Here is a 19,287-nt window from a genome sequence, read left to right as displayed (position 1 = left end):
TTGTTACAAAATAATGCTTTTAGAAGTGAAAAAAAGGTCATTAAAATAATCTCTAGACTCTTCATTTTTTCTAGGGGTCATAAACACGCCGGCTCTATTTGGGAAAAAAATCAGTGCATTTATGATAATACTCACAGTGAATTGCAGCTTTGAAGGTCTACTTCTGATAATTTGCTTGAGCAATTTCACCTTCCTCGTTGTATGTCTTTATTGGGGAGACGATATCAGTTCACTGTCGATATGAGACGAAGTGTCTGCCATCTTTGAATATTGCGCGCACAATAAACCTGTGTTCTACGTAATAAACCTGTGTACTACGTCAGTAACATGTGCTTGATTCGCAAAATTTCGTGTAGTTCCGTTGTTTTTTGCCGTCAATACAATGACTGAATAATTTCAATTATATCGTTGAATTTTATTTCACAAATCTATTATTTTAAGCCCAACAAGCGCTTGAATTTCATACGAAAGCTGCAGTAGTTTCCAAAACAATTGTGTTGCTACGTCATCAGTATACGTATCCAATACGTCATGAAATTATGCTCGTCTTGGTTAGCGTAAATATACGGATATTGCTCGAGTATAATCGTAAAGGTTCGCTGGTTAAGTAAAGACTAGGTTATCATCGTTAATTTCCGTCAGCATAAATATGACCTGCCACATATAGGCCTACTTTAATTCAGAACTCTCGATTGACGCGGGGATTCGGGTTTTGACTCGTGAAAATTTGGAAATGCACAAATTTGACACGTGAAAAAATCTGCACAAGAGTCAATTTGCCACATGGGATTTTCAACTATGCAATAATAATCACCTTAAATCCACCCCTAATTAGATCTACATATGTTCACATCACACTCAATAAAATGTCAACAGGCAGTATAAGCCGTGTATAGAGTGGTTTATACACACAGCCTGTGCACTGAAGCATGACATCAGTGGATGCAATTTTACAGCGCTAAAAATAGCTCTACACAACTGATAAAAATTACATACTTCAGATGCCTGTACATTTGTTATTTCTTTTTGGATTATATATTCCTATTATCTATTAATTAAATGGCCAATGATAAAATTGTCATAAATGCAGGTTGACCATCATACTTAAGGTCAATTGATTATTAAATTTCAATTAAATAATAATAATAATAGTAATCCTAGAAAAAATATTATTAAATAGATCTAGATCTAGATCAGTATGTTGTTTTATTTAAAAAAAAGAAAGAAAACATTTTTATTTTCAATTTTATTGACTTCCTTCTTTATTTACTTGTTTACTTTCAACAAAGAGAATTCCTAGTCTTTAGGAATTTATGTAAGATTCAAGGAATTTAGCACAGATGTTAAGGATTTTGTTCTACAAGATAAATTCTAAGTAATTCCTAAAGACTAGGAATTTTGCAAAATCTTAAGTCTTAGAAATCTCAGAAAATAAATTACAATTCCTAGTATAACTTAGAAATTGATGAGTTGTTTAAAAATTATTAGAAATGCCTAGTTCTCAGTAACTGGTATTTCCTAGGCCATACTAGAATAGCCGAGACTGGTTTTAACATTCTGGAATTTTCTAGGATAATAACTGGGAAATACTGGGACTTTTTAAATACCAGTATATATTTCTGCAAGGGTGGGGTCAAAATTGGCCTCGTCCTGGTGGGGTCATTGATTTTCCTAATTTATATCTAGTAAAAACTTAAAAAATCTTGTTTGAAAAAACCCAAATAGCTAGAGCATAGGCATGAAACATCTTCTAGTGGGTGTCTACCAAGTCTGTTCAAATAAAAGCTCTGGGGTCAAAATTGGCCCCGCCCCAGGGGGTCATTGTTTTTCCCTTTATGTATATAGTAAAAACTTTAAAAAAATCTTCTTTTAAAAAAACTTTTAGAGCTAGAGCAAAGATATTTAGCATGAAACATCTTCTAATGGGTGTCTACCATTTTTGTTCAAATAAGGGCCCTTGGGTTAAAATTGGCCCGCCCTGGGGATCATTGATTTTCCTTATATGTATAATAAGTAAAAACTTAAAAAATCTTCTGTTGAAAAACCCAAAGAGCTAGAGTTTAGATATTAAGCATGAATTATCTTCTAGTGAGTGTCTAGCAAGTTTGTTCAAATAAAAGCCCTGGGGACAAAATTGTTTTTTCCCTATATGTGAATAGTAAAAATTTGAAAAATATTCTTAGAGCTAGAGCTTAGATATTTATCATGAAACATCTTCAAATGGATGTCTACCAAGTTTGTTCAAATAAAAGCCCCTGAGTTAAAATTGGCCCCATCCCGGGGCCAATATACAGGTGAGCTGTGGTTTAGAAGGTATATCAACTTTAAGACCTTTCGTAAACCTGTTTATCATGTTAGTCGTTTCAAGACATAAAGGATTAAAAAATTGTTTCACTTTTTATATGCCTGAAAGAATTTGGGCATATTAATTGTTAAACCCCCTGACGTCCGTCTGTTAGCAATTTGGTTTCCGGAGCATAACTTAAATTCCATTTGGCCCACAATATTCAAACTTCATAGGATGATTGTCCATATTGGGTAGAAGAACTGTTTTGATTTTGGGGTCAAAGCTCAAGGTCACTATTACCTTAAAACTGAAATCAGTTTCCGGAGCATAACTTAAGTTCCATTTGGCCCACAATATTCAAACTTCATAGGATGATTGTCCATATTGGGTAGAAGACCCCTATTGATTTTGGGTCACAAGGTCAAAGGTCAAGGTCACTATTACCTTAAAACTGAAAACAGTTTCTGGAGCATAACTTAAGTTCCATTTGGCCCACAGTGTTCAAACTTCATAGGATGATTGTCAATATTGGGTAGAAGATCCCTATTGATATTGGGGTCACAAGGTCAAAGGTCAAGGTCACTATTACTTTAAAACAGGAAATAGTTTCTGGAGCATTACTTAAGTTCCATTCGGCCCACAATATTCAAATTTCATAGGATGATTGTGCATATTGGGAGGAAGACCCTATTGATTTTGGGGTCACAAGGTCAAAGGTCAAGGTCACTATAACCTTAAAACTGAAAACAGTTTCCAGAGCATAACCTAAGTTCCATGTGGCCCACAATATTCAAACTTCATTGGAGGATTGCTATTTGAAGGACGTTATACTTTATTTAATTCCCATGTCTTTCAAATGCTTCATCTTCATTAAAAATAAATCACTTTTGGTTAATAATGCTTCGCCTAGCGGTGCTCTTGTTTTTTCCTTTCCTACATGTTTTGGCTAAGGCCTTCGTGTATATAAAACTCAACTTGACCTTAGCTGACATTGACTTTGAAGGTTATATTATTGAATGTTCACAGATTTTTGCTATTATAATTGACTGTAACTTAGTAACTAATAATGGATAATTATCATCATAGTTTGACAAAACAACTCTTTGGACAAGATCTTCTTAAAGGTTGAACTGACCTTGAGCTTTAGCCTTCTTCAAGGTCATGTTATTGTATTTTGGTTAAGTTGTCATAATATTGTTATTTATGTAAATCTTTGATTAACACAATGACAAAGCACTTGTGACCAAGAAATTAGGGTCAGTGGTTTTGTAAACCATTGAATTTAAAAGTTCTAAATGAGAATAGGGGAGTGAGCCACTCTGATTGGACAGTTGTAATTTTGTATGTTATAAGATTATGGCAATTATCTGGGGTATTCCTTAAATGCACTTGTTCAGCTTCCACTTTCATAACTGTCAGTCATATCAACTCTTGGGATATCAAGTTGGTAAGTATTACAGCCTGTACAGGCTGGCCAGTGAGTCTATACTGGGGACAAAGGCTATTGTAATCACTTTTGGTTCCAACTGATAAAGTGTTAAACATGGCATGCCTCTTTTATCAGTTTTACCAGCTCTCCAGCTTATTGAATTGAAATGCATGATGAAGAGTTAAATTTCAGTAAACTGTTGTAAGCCACAATTGAAATGTTTAGATTTGTCCAGTTATGCTCTGTGTGTTAGTAGAACAAGTGGAAGCCATAAAACATGTGTGGTATGAACACAAAGTAGAATTTTTCTTGATGCAGTGACATTAAGTAACATTAGATATAAAAAAATTTTTTGGTCAAAAATGAATATTTGATCTGTGAATGTCATAGATGTTTTGTAGCATAAGGTGCAAAGTTGAATAAAGTACAAGTAATTGATTGGATGTCTAAGTTACTTATAATGTGAAAACAATAATTGTAAAATGCCATGATTTAGATTTAGAGTATTGTTGATCTTATAGTTACATAATTAACATTTGACCTCCTTTTTAATAGAAACAAAAGATCAACAATAGATGTGATAAAATCATTGCTGGCAGATGATAATGGGAATTTTCCGATGTACGGTGAACAAGAACAACTACAGAATGTATTGATACAGGCTATTCATCGCATTAACTCAGGTTTATATTTTAATGTGATATCCTTCATTATTTCTAATGATTGTGAATAGAAAATTTGTTTGTTTGTGTTTTTGGTTTTTACGCTGATTTCAATACGTTTTTAGTTAAACTTCTCTACAAGAAGAAAAGAAGAATTGTCATGACCCGTTGGTATAGTTTTCATTAATGGTGACATTAACTACAATTCTTATACAGGTATAACATTGAAACTTTATTATGGATACACCTTGATGAGTTCTACAGTCACACTGATTTGTGTTCTAAAGGTCAAATAGGTTAAAGGTTAAGGTCTATTTTCTCAGAAACTATTAAACTGACTTTACTGTAAACTTGGTCTACTTGTTCACTGTCATCATAAGATACCTTAAACCCCTGTCACTCTACTCAGCCTGGCAGCATTCTTGCGGTGTCCAAATAAAATTGAGATGGCTGAAGTGAGACTTTACGGCACTGTCACAGGGACCTTTGCGCTCTCAAGGTGATTCTACTGCATCCATCTGAAATTGCAGACTACAGTATATATTAAAGGTGTTAAAACTGATGCAGACATGAGTAATCGCTGGTATTATGATGCACAGTGGAAGCATAAAGAACATGAAGAACGCAGACATTTTAATTGCCAATTAAAACCCTGTAAGAATGCATTACAATGCTGTGGAAGCTTAGCAATGCCATGTAGTCTCCATGTCATCAAAAATATCAGATTCTTCTTGCGATCTTGTGGTGCTTTGTTAAATATAACAACACCGTGCAAATGCAGTGACTGTGAAAGCGCAGTCTAGTATTACAGGGCCTTTCATTTGAGCTGATAATAATTTTATGCCCTGATTTATTTTTTTGCACTCATTAACCTGTTTCTTAATGTTAATTTCTCACAAGCTATCAAAGATATTCACTTTAAACTTGGAATACTTATGTACTATAAAGATTGGAATGCATTAAAAAGAACAAAAAACAAAAACAGATAACCCTGAAAGGCATTTTTGCTAAATTACATTTTTTTCATTTTTTATAATTTTCTCACTTAGCATAAAAAATTTTTCTTGAAACTTTAAATACTTGGTGAATATATAGTCAAAGTTCATAAAAATTATATCCCCTTCTACTCTAATGCTTTCATCATACTATCAGCTGCTGAGAAAAGTGAAATATGCTGCTGCCAGGATAACTCTTGCATTTTTTTGTCAAATCTCCGCAGTTGATCTGCCTAACTGGCTTTCTTGGATAACCTAAAAGTAATTACCAATTTCTCAACCAGTAACTGATTACAAATCTCACTGAATTAAGACTTACAAGACAAATGAGTATTTAAAATTCAATGTCCGACATCAATTGTCACGGAGAAATTACACCTTGGAGAAGATCAACCCCTGGATTATTACATGTAATTCAATGCTCTCTGTATTGAACTAAGTCGACGAACTTGTGAATATAACAGCCTATATGCACCTCAAGTTTAGTCCACTTTTTTGATATGGAAATCCATGAAAGAATGAGTTGTCATCAAGTGCCCAAGTCAGGTGTACATTATGAATGTAAGGATTTTTGATTTGATCATTATTGACAATTATGGTTATTTTGGGTATTACCACTTTAATATCTAAGTTTTACTGAAAACTTGGTTTTGTCATATATTTCATTAATGCATCATATTTTATAAGTCATTTTATTTGCTGATCGTTATTTTTTTTTCAGACATTTTGTTTTGTTTAGATGATTGCGACCAAGTATTAAAGTATGAAAGTGAACAGTTTATAAAGTTCCTGAATGTTTTGGGAAAAGAAAGTAGCAATACAGACCATAAGGTATAAACTTGGATATATTAATGAGATATTATTCATATCACATTGTCTGAAATTGAGTGAAATATGAGCCGCGTCACGACAAAACCAACATAGTGGGTTTGCGACCAGCATGGATCCAGACCAGCCTGCGCATCCGCCCAGTCTGATCAGGATCCATGCTGTTCGCTATCAGTTTCACTACTTGTAATAGAGTTGGTAAGCGAACTGCATGGATCCTGATCAGATAGTGCGGATGCGCAGGCTGGTCTAGATCCATGCTGGTCGCAAACCCACTATGTTGGTTTTGTCGTGACACAGCTCATATTTAGTGTATTTGGTTTGGTTAAACATTGATTGACATAGCAAAGTAGTTTGTAAAACTAGAAAATTATCAACTGCATATTCAGTGTCATTTTGTGCAGTGTTTCGACAAAAACTTAAAGGCATAACTAAAATAGTGAAAATCTGGTGAATTACCCGAAAGACTGCAGAATCATATTGTTTTCTTGGTCATATCTAAAGAGAGACTCAGTCCTAACAAATTTTATATCTCATAATTATTTCTTATCTGGGGAGATGATTTTAACAAATGTTTTATTTCTCATAATTATTTTTTGTCTGGGGAGGTTTTAACATATTTTATATCTCATAATTATTTCTTATCTGGGGAGGTTTTAACATATTTTATATCTCATAATTATTTCTTATCTGGGGAGGTTTTAACATTTTATATTGCATAAATATTTAATATCTGGGGAGGTTTTAACATATTTTATATCTCATAATTATTTCTTATCTGGGAAGATGATTTTAACAAATGTTTTATTTCTCATAATTATTCTTATCTGGGGAGGTTTTAACATATTTTATATCTCATAATTATTTCTTATCTGGGGAATTCTAACATATTTTATATCTCATAATTATTTCTTATCTGGGGAGGTTTTAACATATTTTATATCTCATAATTATTTCTTATCTGGGGAGGTTTAAACATATTTTATATCTCACAATTATTTCTTATCTGGGGAGGTTTTAACAAATTTTATATCTCATAATTATTTCTTATCTGGGGAGGTTTTAACATTTTATATTGCATAAATATTTAATATCTGGGGAGGTTTTAACATATTTTATATCTCACAATTATTTCTTATCTGGGGAGCTTTTAACATATTTTATATCTCATAGTTATTTAATATCTGGGGAGGTTTTAACATATTTCATATCTCATAATTATTTCTTATCTGGGGAGGTTTTAACATTATCATATTTGCAGAGATGGTTTCAACACATTATATTGTCTGAGTTATTTAATGATTTTGGAAAATGTAAGAAAACAAAATTTTGATGTTAGGTTTAGCCTGGTTTAGCACATGCACAGCTGATTTTACTAGAAATTAACAAACATTATGTTTTCAATTTAGGCACCAATTGGTATGATTTTTTGTTAATATTAAAAAAAAACAAAAACAACAAATATTTTACATTTAATGTACTTGCAGACAGCTCTATGTAGTAGTATACCCTTTATTGATTGTTATTTCTTATAATTTATAACATCTTATCTTAAAGCCATTAAAATTATTACAGTGCAACCTCTTCAGAGAAGTTGCCTCTGTAGAGCTATCACCTCTTTAAAGCCATTGTCAATTCTTCCCAAAGAAAACTCCCCAATGAATTTTACCTCTATACAGCATCACCTGTCAGAAACAGTCTTTGTCTTCAAGGGTGTTGCTCTGCAGAAGTTGATCTGTACTACAATTCTCCTATTTCTAGATGTATCAATTTTCCAGCTGTATTATTTGTTTTATTTATTTTACTTACATGTTTACATAGATAAGACTGCTGCTAACAACACGTGAGAAACTGCCAGGAAATGGCACAAAAATGGACAAATATACTCTCAAACTATCACAGACATTAGCAGAAGTGGAATTGTGTGAACTTGAGCAGGCAGATGCAGTAGAGTTGCTAAAAGCTTGTTCAAATAATCAGGTAGCTAGATTTTTATACGCCTGTTTGAAAACAGGTCTTATCATGGGGGGCTGCGTCCAATTTTTGTCCGGATCATATCTCCTACACGCATAGAGGAATTTTAATGTATTCGGACCATTTAGTCAACATTTATTGAGGGATTGAAACACAAATGGTCATTATCATGACTATAGGTGTGAAACATGTAATTTATGTTAATATATGCAAGGTCAAGGTCACTAAAGATGATAAAATTAGAGATTTGTCCAGAGCATATCGCCTACACACATAGAGGGATTCTAATGAAACTAAATAGATTAATGTTTGCAACTGTAAGAAGCAGTGTCATGCACATGAACCAGGTCAAAGTTTAAGGTCACACTTTATGGTCATTGAAAATGCTTGTCCAAACCAAAACTTCTACATTCATAAAGGCAATTCAATATAACTTGGCACAAATGTTCACCATTGTAAGGCAGAGTGCCACATGCAAAATTTAGGTTCCTGCGGCCAAGGTCAAGGTCACACGTTGAGACCAAAGTGCAGATGAAAACGTCTATTAGGACCATTTAGTCCTCATTTATTGAGCGATTGAAACACAAATGGTCATTATCGTGACTACAGGTGTAAAACATGTAACTTAAGTTAATATATGAAAGGTCAAGGTCATCAAAGATGATAAAATATAGATATTTTGTCCAGAGCATATCTCCTGCATGCATGGAGTGATTCTAATGAAACTTCATAGAAATGTTTGCAACTATGAGAAGTAGTGTCATGCACATAAACCAGGTCTCAAGGTCAAAGGTCACGCTTAGAGGTTATTGAAAAATGCTTGTCCAGAGCAAAGTTTTACATGCATCAAGGGATTTCAATATAACTTGGCACAAATTTCCACCATTGTAAGGCAATGTGTCGCATGAAAAATTCATGTCCCTGCAGCCAAGGTCAAGGTCACACATAGAGATCAAAGTCAGATGAAGTTTTTAAAATGTGTATTTGGCCATTTAGTCATCATTTATTGAGGGATTGAAACACAAATGATCATTATCATGACTACAGGTGTGTAGCATGTGATTAAGGTTAATATATGCAAGATCAAGGTATAAAAGGATGCTAAAATATAGAGATTTTGCCCAGAGCATATCTTCTACACACATGGTGAGATTCTAATGAGAAGCAGTGTCATGGGCATGAACCAGGTCTGTAGGATAAAAGTTAAGGTCACACTTAGTATTGAATAATGCTTATTGTCTTATTTCATTGTAGGAAATTGAATCAAAAATTGCTGAAGCCATAGTGAAGGACTGTGCATGCTCACCATTGGCTGTTTCAGTTGTTGCTGAACTGATAAAAATTGGAAAATTTACTCCGGAACGTCTAGCATTCCATCTTACTATTGATAAGAAGAATGTAACGAAAGCACTTAAAGTTGATAAGTGTATCAAGGAAGCAATAGATAATTTAGATGAAGAACACCAGAATGCACTCGTTTCTCTGTCAGTGTTTCAGTCGACACCATTTGATCTTGATGCTGCAAGCATAATCATTGGAATTACGGACACTCCTATCAAAAACCTACTGCAAGATATGTATAATTGTCATCTATTGGAGGCAGAAGAACACCCTAGAAGATCTAAAAATGGTATCTATAAGGAACCAGATGTTACATACTCACTGCATCCTCTTGTATATCGGTTTATATCGGAATGGAAGAAGCCGGAGCACTTGAAACCTGCTTACCAGAAATTTGTGTCTTATTACCAGAGATTCATCAATACAGTTGTCAGGTTACTTGAATCCAGATACTGGAAGGGACAACAGAAGCTCGAAAAACATAAAGTGCATATTCTCAAATTCTATGAAATAATGTCTGAGCAACCCCAGTTGTTGAAAAGGCATCCCAAAGAGACTGACAACAATGGTGTTTTGTCTAAGAAAAGGATATCTGATTTGGCAGACATTCTACTTTGCCTAGTGCAAAACCGTCGAATGTTTCAGGTATGTATATATATATATATATAAAGGCATGCTTTAAGCTCAAATACATCTGTAAAATTGTATGTTTCTGTTTGAGCTTAAGTTATCGATAGAATACAGCATATCATAATTTTATTATATTATTAACAAAATATACTTTACTGAAATCATAAAAAATAGATGCGAAAGTGAAATATAGATAAATAATACTAGAAATATCAATTGTTGGTTTTGAATGAAGAGTTTATTATACATTGTTGAGTACAATGCAGAATTCTATTAGATGAGTACAGTATATACCTGTTAAACGTAAATAGGATGAGGATCAGTTGGAGTCCAATATAGGTGTTGCAACTGATTACAATTCCAATAGATTCAGTATGGTACTCCAAAATGTATGATAAACTCTTTATTTCACATCACCAATTTTTAAGGAGGAAACACATGTAATAAAAGTAAAACACTCAATATCTACAGTGTTTTTAGTCCCCTACCGGTTTACCGGAGGGGACTTTAGGTTTACCCTCCGTCCGTCCGTCCGTCCGTCCGTCCGTCCGTCCGTCAGTCCGTCCGTCAGTCCGTCCGTCCACAAAACTGGATCCCACAATAACGCAAAAAGTACTGAAGATATTTTAATGAAACTTGATATATGGATAGATGGCAGTATGGAGATTATGCACGTCTTTTTCTTTTCTTCCTATGTTGAAAATTCTGGTTGCTATGGCAACAAATAGACTGAAAATATGGCAAATTTTACACATAACCTGGATCCCGCGATAACGCAAAAAGTACTGAAAATATTTTAATGAAACTTGATATATGGATAGATGGCAGTATGGAGATTATGCACGTTTTTTTTCTTTTCTTCCTATGTTGAAAATTCTGGTTGCTATGGCAACACATAGACTGAAAATATGGCAAATTTTACACATAACCTGGATCCAGTGATAACACAAAAAGTCCTGAAAATATGTTTATGAAACTTGACATATGGGTAGATGGCAGTATGGAAATTATGCACATCCTTTTTTATCTTCCTATGTTGAAAATTCTGGTTGCTATGGCAACAAATGGACTGAATTTCAAGATTTCTGATTCTAGTTTTTAAGTTTTTTCACTATAAGTTCTTTATTTCTTAAGGTATTTTCTTCAAACTTTAAATATAAGTTGCTTGTCATCAACCACATCATATGTGACAAGGTTTACAACTCTAGCACAAAATTTATCAGAATTACCTCCCTTGAACTTAAAATTTTCATGAAAAAAACTTTGTTTTTTTTTTAATAACTTCTTTTTCTGAATGTATCTACTTCAAACTTCATATAAATGTTTCTTATTGTCACTCAACATTTGTGAGTGTTCAATACTCTAGCAAGACTATTTCCAGAACTATGCCCCTTTTGAACTTAGACTTTTTTTGAGAAATTGGTAATTTTTACTCCAACTTCTTCAATCATGATAGGATTTTAAAAATGTTATATTTTGATAACAGGGATGTTTAAAAAATAACTTTAGAGTGTCCTTCAGTCCGTCTGTCTGTACATAAAAACTGTTTCCTGTGATCATTTTTAAAGAACTTTTTCAACAAATTTACTTAGAATAGGAACCTAAGTGAATGGCCAATGGCCCTTCAGAATGTTGCTTGGGCTCTTACCGGTAGGGGACTTATGGATTGCTTGCAATACTATGATAATTGCTTGTTCATATTAAAGTTAAATTACATTGTACTTCAGGTACAATATGGATTTGATATGGAACATTTGAACTAAGAAAATGAAAACCTGACTAGATAGAGTAACATATGTATTTTGATATGGAATTTTGGATTTGAAAAATAAAAATGATCACTGGAATGATGGAGTACAATTTGCATTTGATATGGATTTATGGACTTGGGAGAAATAAAAAGGAAGCTAAGTTGATTAGATTACATCCAATGATAATTTACATTGGAACATGACATGGTGAAAATGCTGGAAGCCCATTGGCTAGATTTTTTAAGTTGTGAAATAAATTTGTACATAAAAAGTCATTAATGGGAAATTATACTTAGGAAAGTCATGAATCAAATATTGTATCTCTTGCATTTTAGTCTGAAGCAGACAGAGCATTAAAGTCTGATAACAAGGCAATGTATATATTCTGGATGGTAGAAAAAGCTGATGTTTTCTTGATGCTGCATGACAAAGTAGATATTGCCCTGGAAATTCTGAATGAGTTGGCGGATAAATATCCAGGTTTGTTTGTTTGTTTGATTTGGTTTTACATCGCACCGACACAGAATAGGTCATATGGCAACGTTCTGGCTATACTGGTGGAGGAGTATCTCAGTAGAACCACCGATGTTCGTAAGCTTACTGGATAGCTTCTTCACATTAAAGAATCGAAAGTCGCTATTGTGCACCTGGGAATTTTTGTATAGATATTTTTAGTATTTTTAGTTATTGCCCTTGACTTAGTAAATATTTCCAATATTCAACTTGTGTCGCATGTAACTAAAAAAGTATTTGACGTAGAGTTATGAAACCTTATAAGAATGTTGCTCAGCATGTGTAGTTGTGCACCTGGGTATTTTTCGTGTGGATATTTTTAGTATTTCTAGAGTTATTGCCCTTGACTTAAGTAAAAATTTGTCATTTTCAAGTTGTGTTGCATGTAACTCAAAAAGTATTTGACCTTTTGGCCTGAAAGTTTACAAGAATATTGGTCAGCATGTGTACTTATGCAACATGGGGTTTTGTTCTGGATTTATTCAGTATTTTTAGTATTTGCCCTTATAAAATACTTAATAAAAGATTTTTAGTTTTCAACTTGGGCACATGTAGCCAAAAAAATATTTGACCTAGAGACATAAGATTGACAAATCGGTGGAGTGTGGGGGTACCCGTGTCCTATGAACACATTTCTAGTGTTTTTGCTGATTTTTACAAATTTTTGTGTAACTTTCTAGTTTTTGCTGATTTTTACTAAAAAATGGTAAGTTGATATCAAAATCTTAGAGGAGTTTCACAAGCTAGTCTAACCCTGCCTATGGATTCACATATATATCTTGGGTATTTTCAAAATTTATCAGATTGGTATAGCAGTTATTCTTTTGTTCTTATTTTTGTGCATGTATATTTGAAGCACTTCGAGATTTTCGTGAAAAACCAGATCACCTTGCATTTGTACATGGAATGTTCCACAAAGTGAAGGGATTATGCCGATGGAAGGAACGCTCATATGAGTCATCTCTCAATCACCTTCATCTGGCCATAAGGTTTTTTGATAAGGTGTGTTGTCAGTATCACAGTGGAAGGCATAATGACAAAACACCATGTGATATCTTTGTAGCAAGGGTAAAATGTTACATTGGCCAGGTGTTCATAGACAGTGGGGACTACAACAAAGCTGACCAATTTTTAAGAGAAGGTAACAATTCATTATCAGCATGTTTATTTCATTGTTTTAGAATCTCATATGTAATTTTTTCACCCCTAAATACAGTCATGTGAAATGTGCATTAAACGAAATAAGGCCACATTTAGCTTTATGTTGTGTCTGTCATATCATTTATATGGTTAACTTGGTGTTAAAAAAAAATACTTTGTAATACTCAAACATTCTTTTGTACCCGTTTTGTCCTTATTTGCCCCCAGAATAGCTGAATGCTATGTAATATAAATACATGTATATTTATTTTGTTTATTCATAAAAAAAGGTCACTCGCTGGTTAGAAGCATGGTACCGTCTAAACATGGAGAAGAGGATGAGTTGACTAAGGATTTGCACTGGGATATACCAAGGTATTACACGCACTATGCCAGGATTAAGCTTCTAAAGGCAAAGACAACTGATGACAAACAAACCAGGGATTATCTGCTAGATAAAGCTCTAGAAGATTTAGAGAGAGGTTTGTACAAGAAATACACTGTGTGTACCTTGTTTGATTTTAGCTCACCTAATCAGGTGAGGTACTGTCTTAGCTCACCTAATTAGGTGAGGTACTGTCTTAGCTCACCTAATCAGGTGTGGTACTGTCTTAGCTCACCTAATCAGGTGAGGTACTGTCTTAGCTCACCTAATCAGGTGCGGTACTGTCCTGCATTTGGCATTTATTGTCAACTTTCTGCAATTCAGGAACGTTTTTGAGAAATTTTATATAGACATATAGGCAGAAATAAAACTGTTCAATAGAATTTCTATATCTTTTATTAGAGTTTTTTGATTACATAAAAACTCTGTATAAAGTCATTAAAACATTAATACATCCTCTTATACCAATAGCCAGTGGGGATGAATTATTACAGGATATGATCATTGGATGATAGTCAACAAATATAGCAAATATTGTTCCAGAACAAAAGATAGCTTTGTAAGCTAAATACAGAATTAAGGTATAAATGACATCTTCTTCTTAACTAATCAGCAGATTTTAATGAAACTCAGCAAGAATAATCCCCTTCAAAAGTTTATAATGTTGTGCATGCTTTATCGGAAATTTACATACATTGTATCAGTTTAAGCATACACAAACCCCATGATAATGGTGACTCCATGGTACCTGTATATTCATACATGTATCTCACAAATTAATCATCATAACAATAACTGCTGACATGTCCTAATGTCATACATCCCAGCATTAAATGTCACATGATTCCTTGACATCATATTTTGGCGGGAAAAAATTAATCTATGGAAAGCCACCAGTGAAATATTTTGTAAAAATTGTAAAGTCATTTTGTTGACTCTTTTTATGGGAGTTCATGTAAAGTGCAGAACTAAAACTTAATCTTCATCACATAGAAAAAAATTAAGAGTCAATGATACAGAAGGAAACAAAATACTTCACTAAAATTGAGGACATGGGAATTTTTGACTCCAGCCACATGGGGGACACTCATAATACACCTGTAATCGGGAGTATAAGAATCTAAAACTGAGATCCTTTGAGAGTAATAAAAGATGAACAAAAAATGATTGAAAGTTCAAACACACCTATTTATGTTGTCTTGAACTTTAAATATCTCAGGTATGAATACAGGAATACTAAAATGATGTTTTTACTGTTAAAACTGCAGTGGCTTGCCATATAAATAACATTTCAACCAGTGCAGCGGTAACATGAAGTCTGTTTATCTATGTCATATAAAGTGGTCGACCATTGTTTACATGCATAGTGCTTGAGAATGGCTGAGTAACAGAATTTGGTAATGCATTTGTGACAATATAAGATGTTAAAGAAAATTTTTATTCTTTTTATTCAGATGAATAAAAGTTTATCTGTAAAACACTTTGTTTATAATATTTTCATTTGTATTGTTGAGACCTGTCTAGTTTGATATGATTTTCATAAACATGCAGACTTAAATATATACAAACATTTTGGGAAGTAAAATTATATACACTGTAGCGTCATGTCCTTAAAATATTTTCCTTTTTTACTTTTTTCATGTAGGAATTAAGTTAGATGAACAGTTGAAACTGGATTATTTAGATGGATATCTGGCGAAATTTAAACTAAAGGCTGATGTCAACATAGAGAAGGGACTTTTGATGGAAGCATTACGCGACGCAAATGATGTGCTAGATAAACGTCGTGAAATCCTTCAGCCGCCGCATACACACTACACAGAAAGTGTCTACCAGGTTGGAAGGATCTATATGCTGCTTGGAAATGATTATGACAAGAAAGGCGAAAAAGGTAAGTAGTTATAATAACCCTTGAAATGTTATTTAAATCTTTACCCTGCTGGCTTCTTCTTATGAACCATTTTTATATGCCCGAAAGAATTTCGGCCATATTATGTTATACCCCCTGGCGTCTGTCCGTACATACCAAGAGGTACTTGTGTGACTTGGAGAACAATGGGTAACAGTAAATTCTCTTTGATCCTATTCATTCAGTTTTTACTTGTGTGTCTTTTTTTAAGCCTTATGTGACTAAAAATGGCCAAAAAGATCAAAGGAAAAGTCACATAAGTACCATTTTGTGAGTACGTCTGTCCGCACTCACAGGACAGTAATTATGTGGCAAGAGGGACAATAGGTAACTGTTCTTTCTAATTTCCTCAAAAGAAAAATAAAGAGAACAGTAGAGTAGCCACATAATTACTGTCCTGTGAGAACCTCGTCCGTCCATCTGTTAGCAATTTGGTTTCCCGAGCATAACTTGAGTTCCATTTGGCCCACAGTATTCAAACTTCATAGGATGATTGTCCGTATTTGGGTAGAAGGACCCTATTGATTTTGGGGTTACAAGGTCAAAGGTCAAGGTCACTATTACCTTAAAACTGAAAATAGTTTCCGGAGAATAACTTAAGTGCCATTTGGCCCACAGTATTCGATGATTGTCCATATTGGGTAGAAGACCCCTATTGATTTTAGGGTCACAAGGTCAAATGGTTAAGGTCACGGTCACTATTACCCTGTAACTGAAAATGGTTTCCGGAGCATAACTTAAGTTCCATTTGGCCCACAGTATTCAAACTTCATAGGATGATTGTCCATATTTGGTAGAAGACCCCTATTGATTTTGGGGTCACAAGGTCAAAGGTCAAGGTCACTATTACCTTAAAACCGAAAACAGTTTCCGCTCAATAACTTGAGTATTAATGAACCTACACCTAAAGTTCCATAAGGCTTACAGTGTTCGAACTTCAAAGGATGATTGCCTTTATAGAATAAAAGGTCCATATCTATATTGGGGTCACAAGATCAAAGGTCAATATCAAATGACCTTAATATTATTAACAGTTTTACAACTATCAAACTTCATAGGATGATCACTTATATTGTCAATACATTAATTATATGCCATAAAAAATTTGCTTATATTATGTTATACCCGTGGTGTCTTTCTGTCCAACCGTAGTAGCATTTTAACTTACAAGATAACAATTTGATGGTGGCAAATGTATACTTAAAAGGTTCTTCAGCCGTAAAGGAGGATTGCTTTTTGAAGGAGGTAATACTTTATTTAATTCCCATGTCTTACAAATGCTTCAAACCACCTGCCCCTCACCGCTGTGGGTTCAAATCCCGACAGGGACTTTGGATTCTTTCATGTGAGGAAGCTATCCAGCTAGCTTACGGAACGTCGGTGGTTCTACTTAGGTGCCCGTTCGTGCCTGAAATAATGCACGGAAGGGCACCTGAGGTCTTCCTCCACCAGTAAAGCTGGAACGTCGCAATATGACCTATACTCTGTCAATGTGACGTAAAACCCAAAACAAAACAAAAATCAAATGCTTTATTCGTGCTAAAAAAACTCTTTAGGGCATATAATGCTCTGCCTAGTGGTGCTCTTGTTACAATTTAATTTTATTCAAAACAATAAACTACAGTTCATGAACTTATATATTTAAAGTTATACTTAATAATTTGCTGAATATGGAGTTATGAAAGAGTTATGTGCCCCAGGGTGATATATGAAATATTCCCCAGGGAATAAATCCTAGAAGGGTGATATTCAATCAGAACACATAATTGGCCTATGGGAGTTTTACATTGAAGGATATATTGAGGTATATTAAATATTATTATTGTTAAATTGTTACATACTGTGTATCCGAGGTATATATATTTTAGAGAGTGCTAAGAGTCACTGGAACTGTTCAAGTGATTATTTCAAGGAGCTAAAGGATTGTCACTTGAAAGATGGTGGGATTTCTATAGACAACCCAGTATTTCAAGATATAAAGAGGGATCATATACAAGTTATGATGCTAACAGGAACCAATCGTAATGTCAGACAGATTCAGCGCTTCTACAATGTGAGTACAGAAATTCAAACGACTTGATCTTCGGTGACATTGTACTTTATTATTAAGATTAGTTGAATATTGAAGTTCAACAGGAACTGTTTTGCTTGCATAGGCAGCAACTTTTGTCCTTATATAAAAAAACAAATTTACTTCTCCTATTACCATAAATTGTATTTTTTCTGTTTGATTGCTTAATATAGACATTTTTGTATTATTATTCTTGTAAGAAGTTAGTACCAAAATACAGACATAATTCTATAAAAAAAATGAATTATTATCATACTTTATTTTAAAATCACAGATCTTGATTAGTATTGCCAGATATTGAAATTCTTGCATTTAATAAATAATCATATAAACATTTAGTACTGGTTGTGTAAATGCATGTACTTGAATCAAAATAGACATACTAAGTATTACATAGACTACTCAGCAAGGAATATATTTGTATAATTCTGTATGTTGCAGGATGTTGAGACAGGTGCGTATGACCCAGAAAAAAAATCTAGTATCAAGTCAATGAAGAATATGATGTGGACACCATTCGAAATGTTGAAAAACTATCTTGGTGGTGGTGGGAAGGAATTTGGTGCCAATGATGATAAAATAACGGTAAACCATATTTGATTCAAATAACACTGATACTCTACTGTACTGGTTAAATATGGTCAGATTTTAATTCTATTTGTCCTGAATGCCCTGGGGCTCTGTACAAAGGGCCTTAGAGGTCTCTCTGGCAGATCTTGTCAATGTATAATTTCAATTAATTTAATAATTTAATTTAATCATTAATGATAAAAGATTACCTATTTTTTTACAATTAGGGCGTTATTTCAAGCATTTCCAGGAATTCTAAATGACCAACTGATTTTTCTATAGTTAGCTTCCCTGTTGGGAATCAAACCTAAAGTTGTGAGGTGATTTTACATTGGAGCCTTAATCAATCAGCCTTGGAGGTCCATGATATCAGGTTCTGTAGTATATGAAAATACAGATAGGAACATAAATATAGTACAATATTATATAAATGAAATCAAACTGAGTAGTTATATTTTGTTAATTTTTGACAATAAATGATTTTCCAGCAAATGGAAAATCTTGCAAGAGACCAACAAGCCAGGATGATACGTGGCGAACCCAGTGGTGGTGCTCGGAGAGATTCAGGCATGGGACATAGTAGTAGTGATTTGGGTGATAGCTTTTCATCAGGGAGTGGAAGCATGTCTGCCCACATGGAGAGGATGCATCTCGAAAAATCTCTATCTTTAGAAGATGATGTATTCCAAAGTAAGTTAAACAAAACTTTTAAAATATTTATTTAAAATGCTTAAAAGATGGTAATTGTAAAGTAAAATCATTTTATATTCTGTGTGGGCATGTCAACCAACTTCATAGCTCT

General features: G+C 33.8%; 1 protein-coding gene across 1 annotated transcript in view; it reads left to right on the top strand.

Annotated features, from left to right (window-relative positions):
• Window positions 1-19,287, top strand: part of LOC132733413 (uncharacterized) — a 45,664-nt gene that overhangs the window by 24,917 nt on the left and 1,460 nt on the right. Inside the window, exons 4-14 of the mRNA XM_060720060.1 lie at window positions 4,272-4,399; window positions 6,095-6,204; window positions 8,023-8,181; window positions 9,430-10,161; window positions 12,233-12,377; window positions 13,267-13,551; window positions 13,841-14,032; window positions 15,581-15,826; window positions 17,713-17,897; window positions 18,357-18,500; window positions 18,974-19,175. Coding sequence (XP_060576043.1) covers window positions 4,272-4,399; window positions 6,095-6,204; window positions 8,023-8,181; window positions 9,430-10,161; window positions 12,233-12,377; window positions 13,267-13,551; window positions 13,841-14,032; window positions 15,581-15,826; window positions 17,713-17,897; window positions 18,357-18,500; window positions 18,974-19,175 — 2,528 coding nt within the window. The remainder of the gene's footprint in view (window positions 1-4,271; window positions 4,400-6,094; window positions 6,205-8,022; window positions 8,182-9,429; window positions 10,162-12,232; window positions 12,378-13,266; window positions 13,552-13,840; window positions 14,033-15,580; window positions 15,827-17,712; window positions 17,898-18,356; window positions 18,501-18,973; window positions 19,176-19,287) is intronic.

This window comes from Ruditapes philippinarum, unplaced genomic scaffold (genome assembly GCF_026571515.1).
Source record: "Ruditapes philippinarum isolate M1 unplaced genomic scaffold, ASM2657151v2 ctg572_1_1_1_1, whole genome shotgun sequence".
Classification (NCBI taxonomy): Eukaryota; Metazoa; Mollusca; class Bivalvia; order Venerida; family Veneridae; genus Ruditapes; species Ruditapes philippinarum.
Note: the sequence above shows the minus strand (reverse complement) of the source record. Positions and strands in the feature narration are given on the sequence as shown.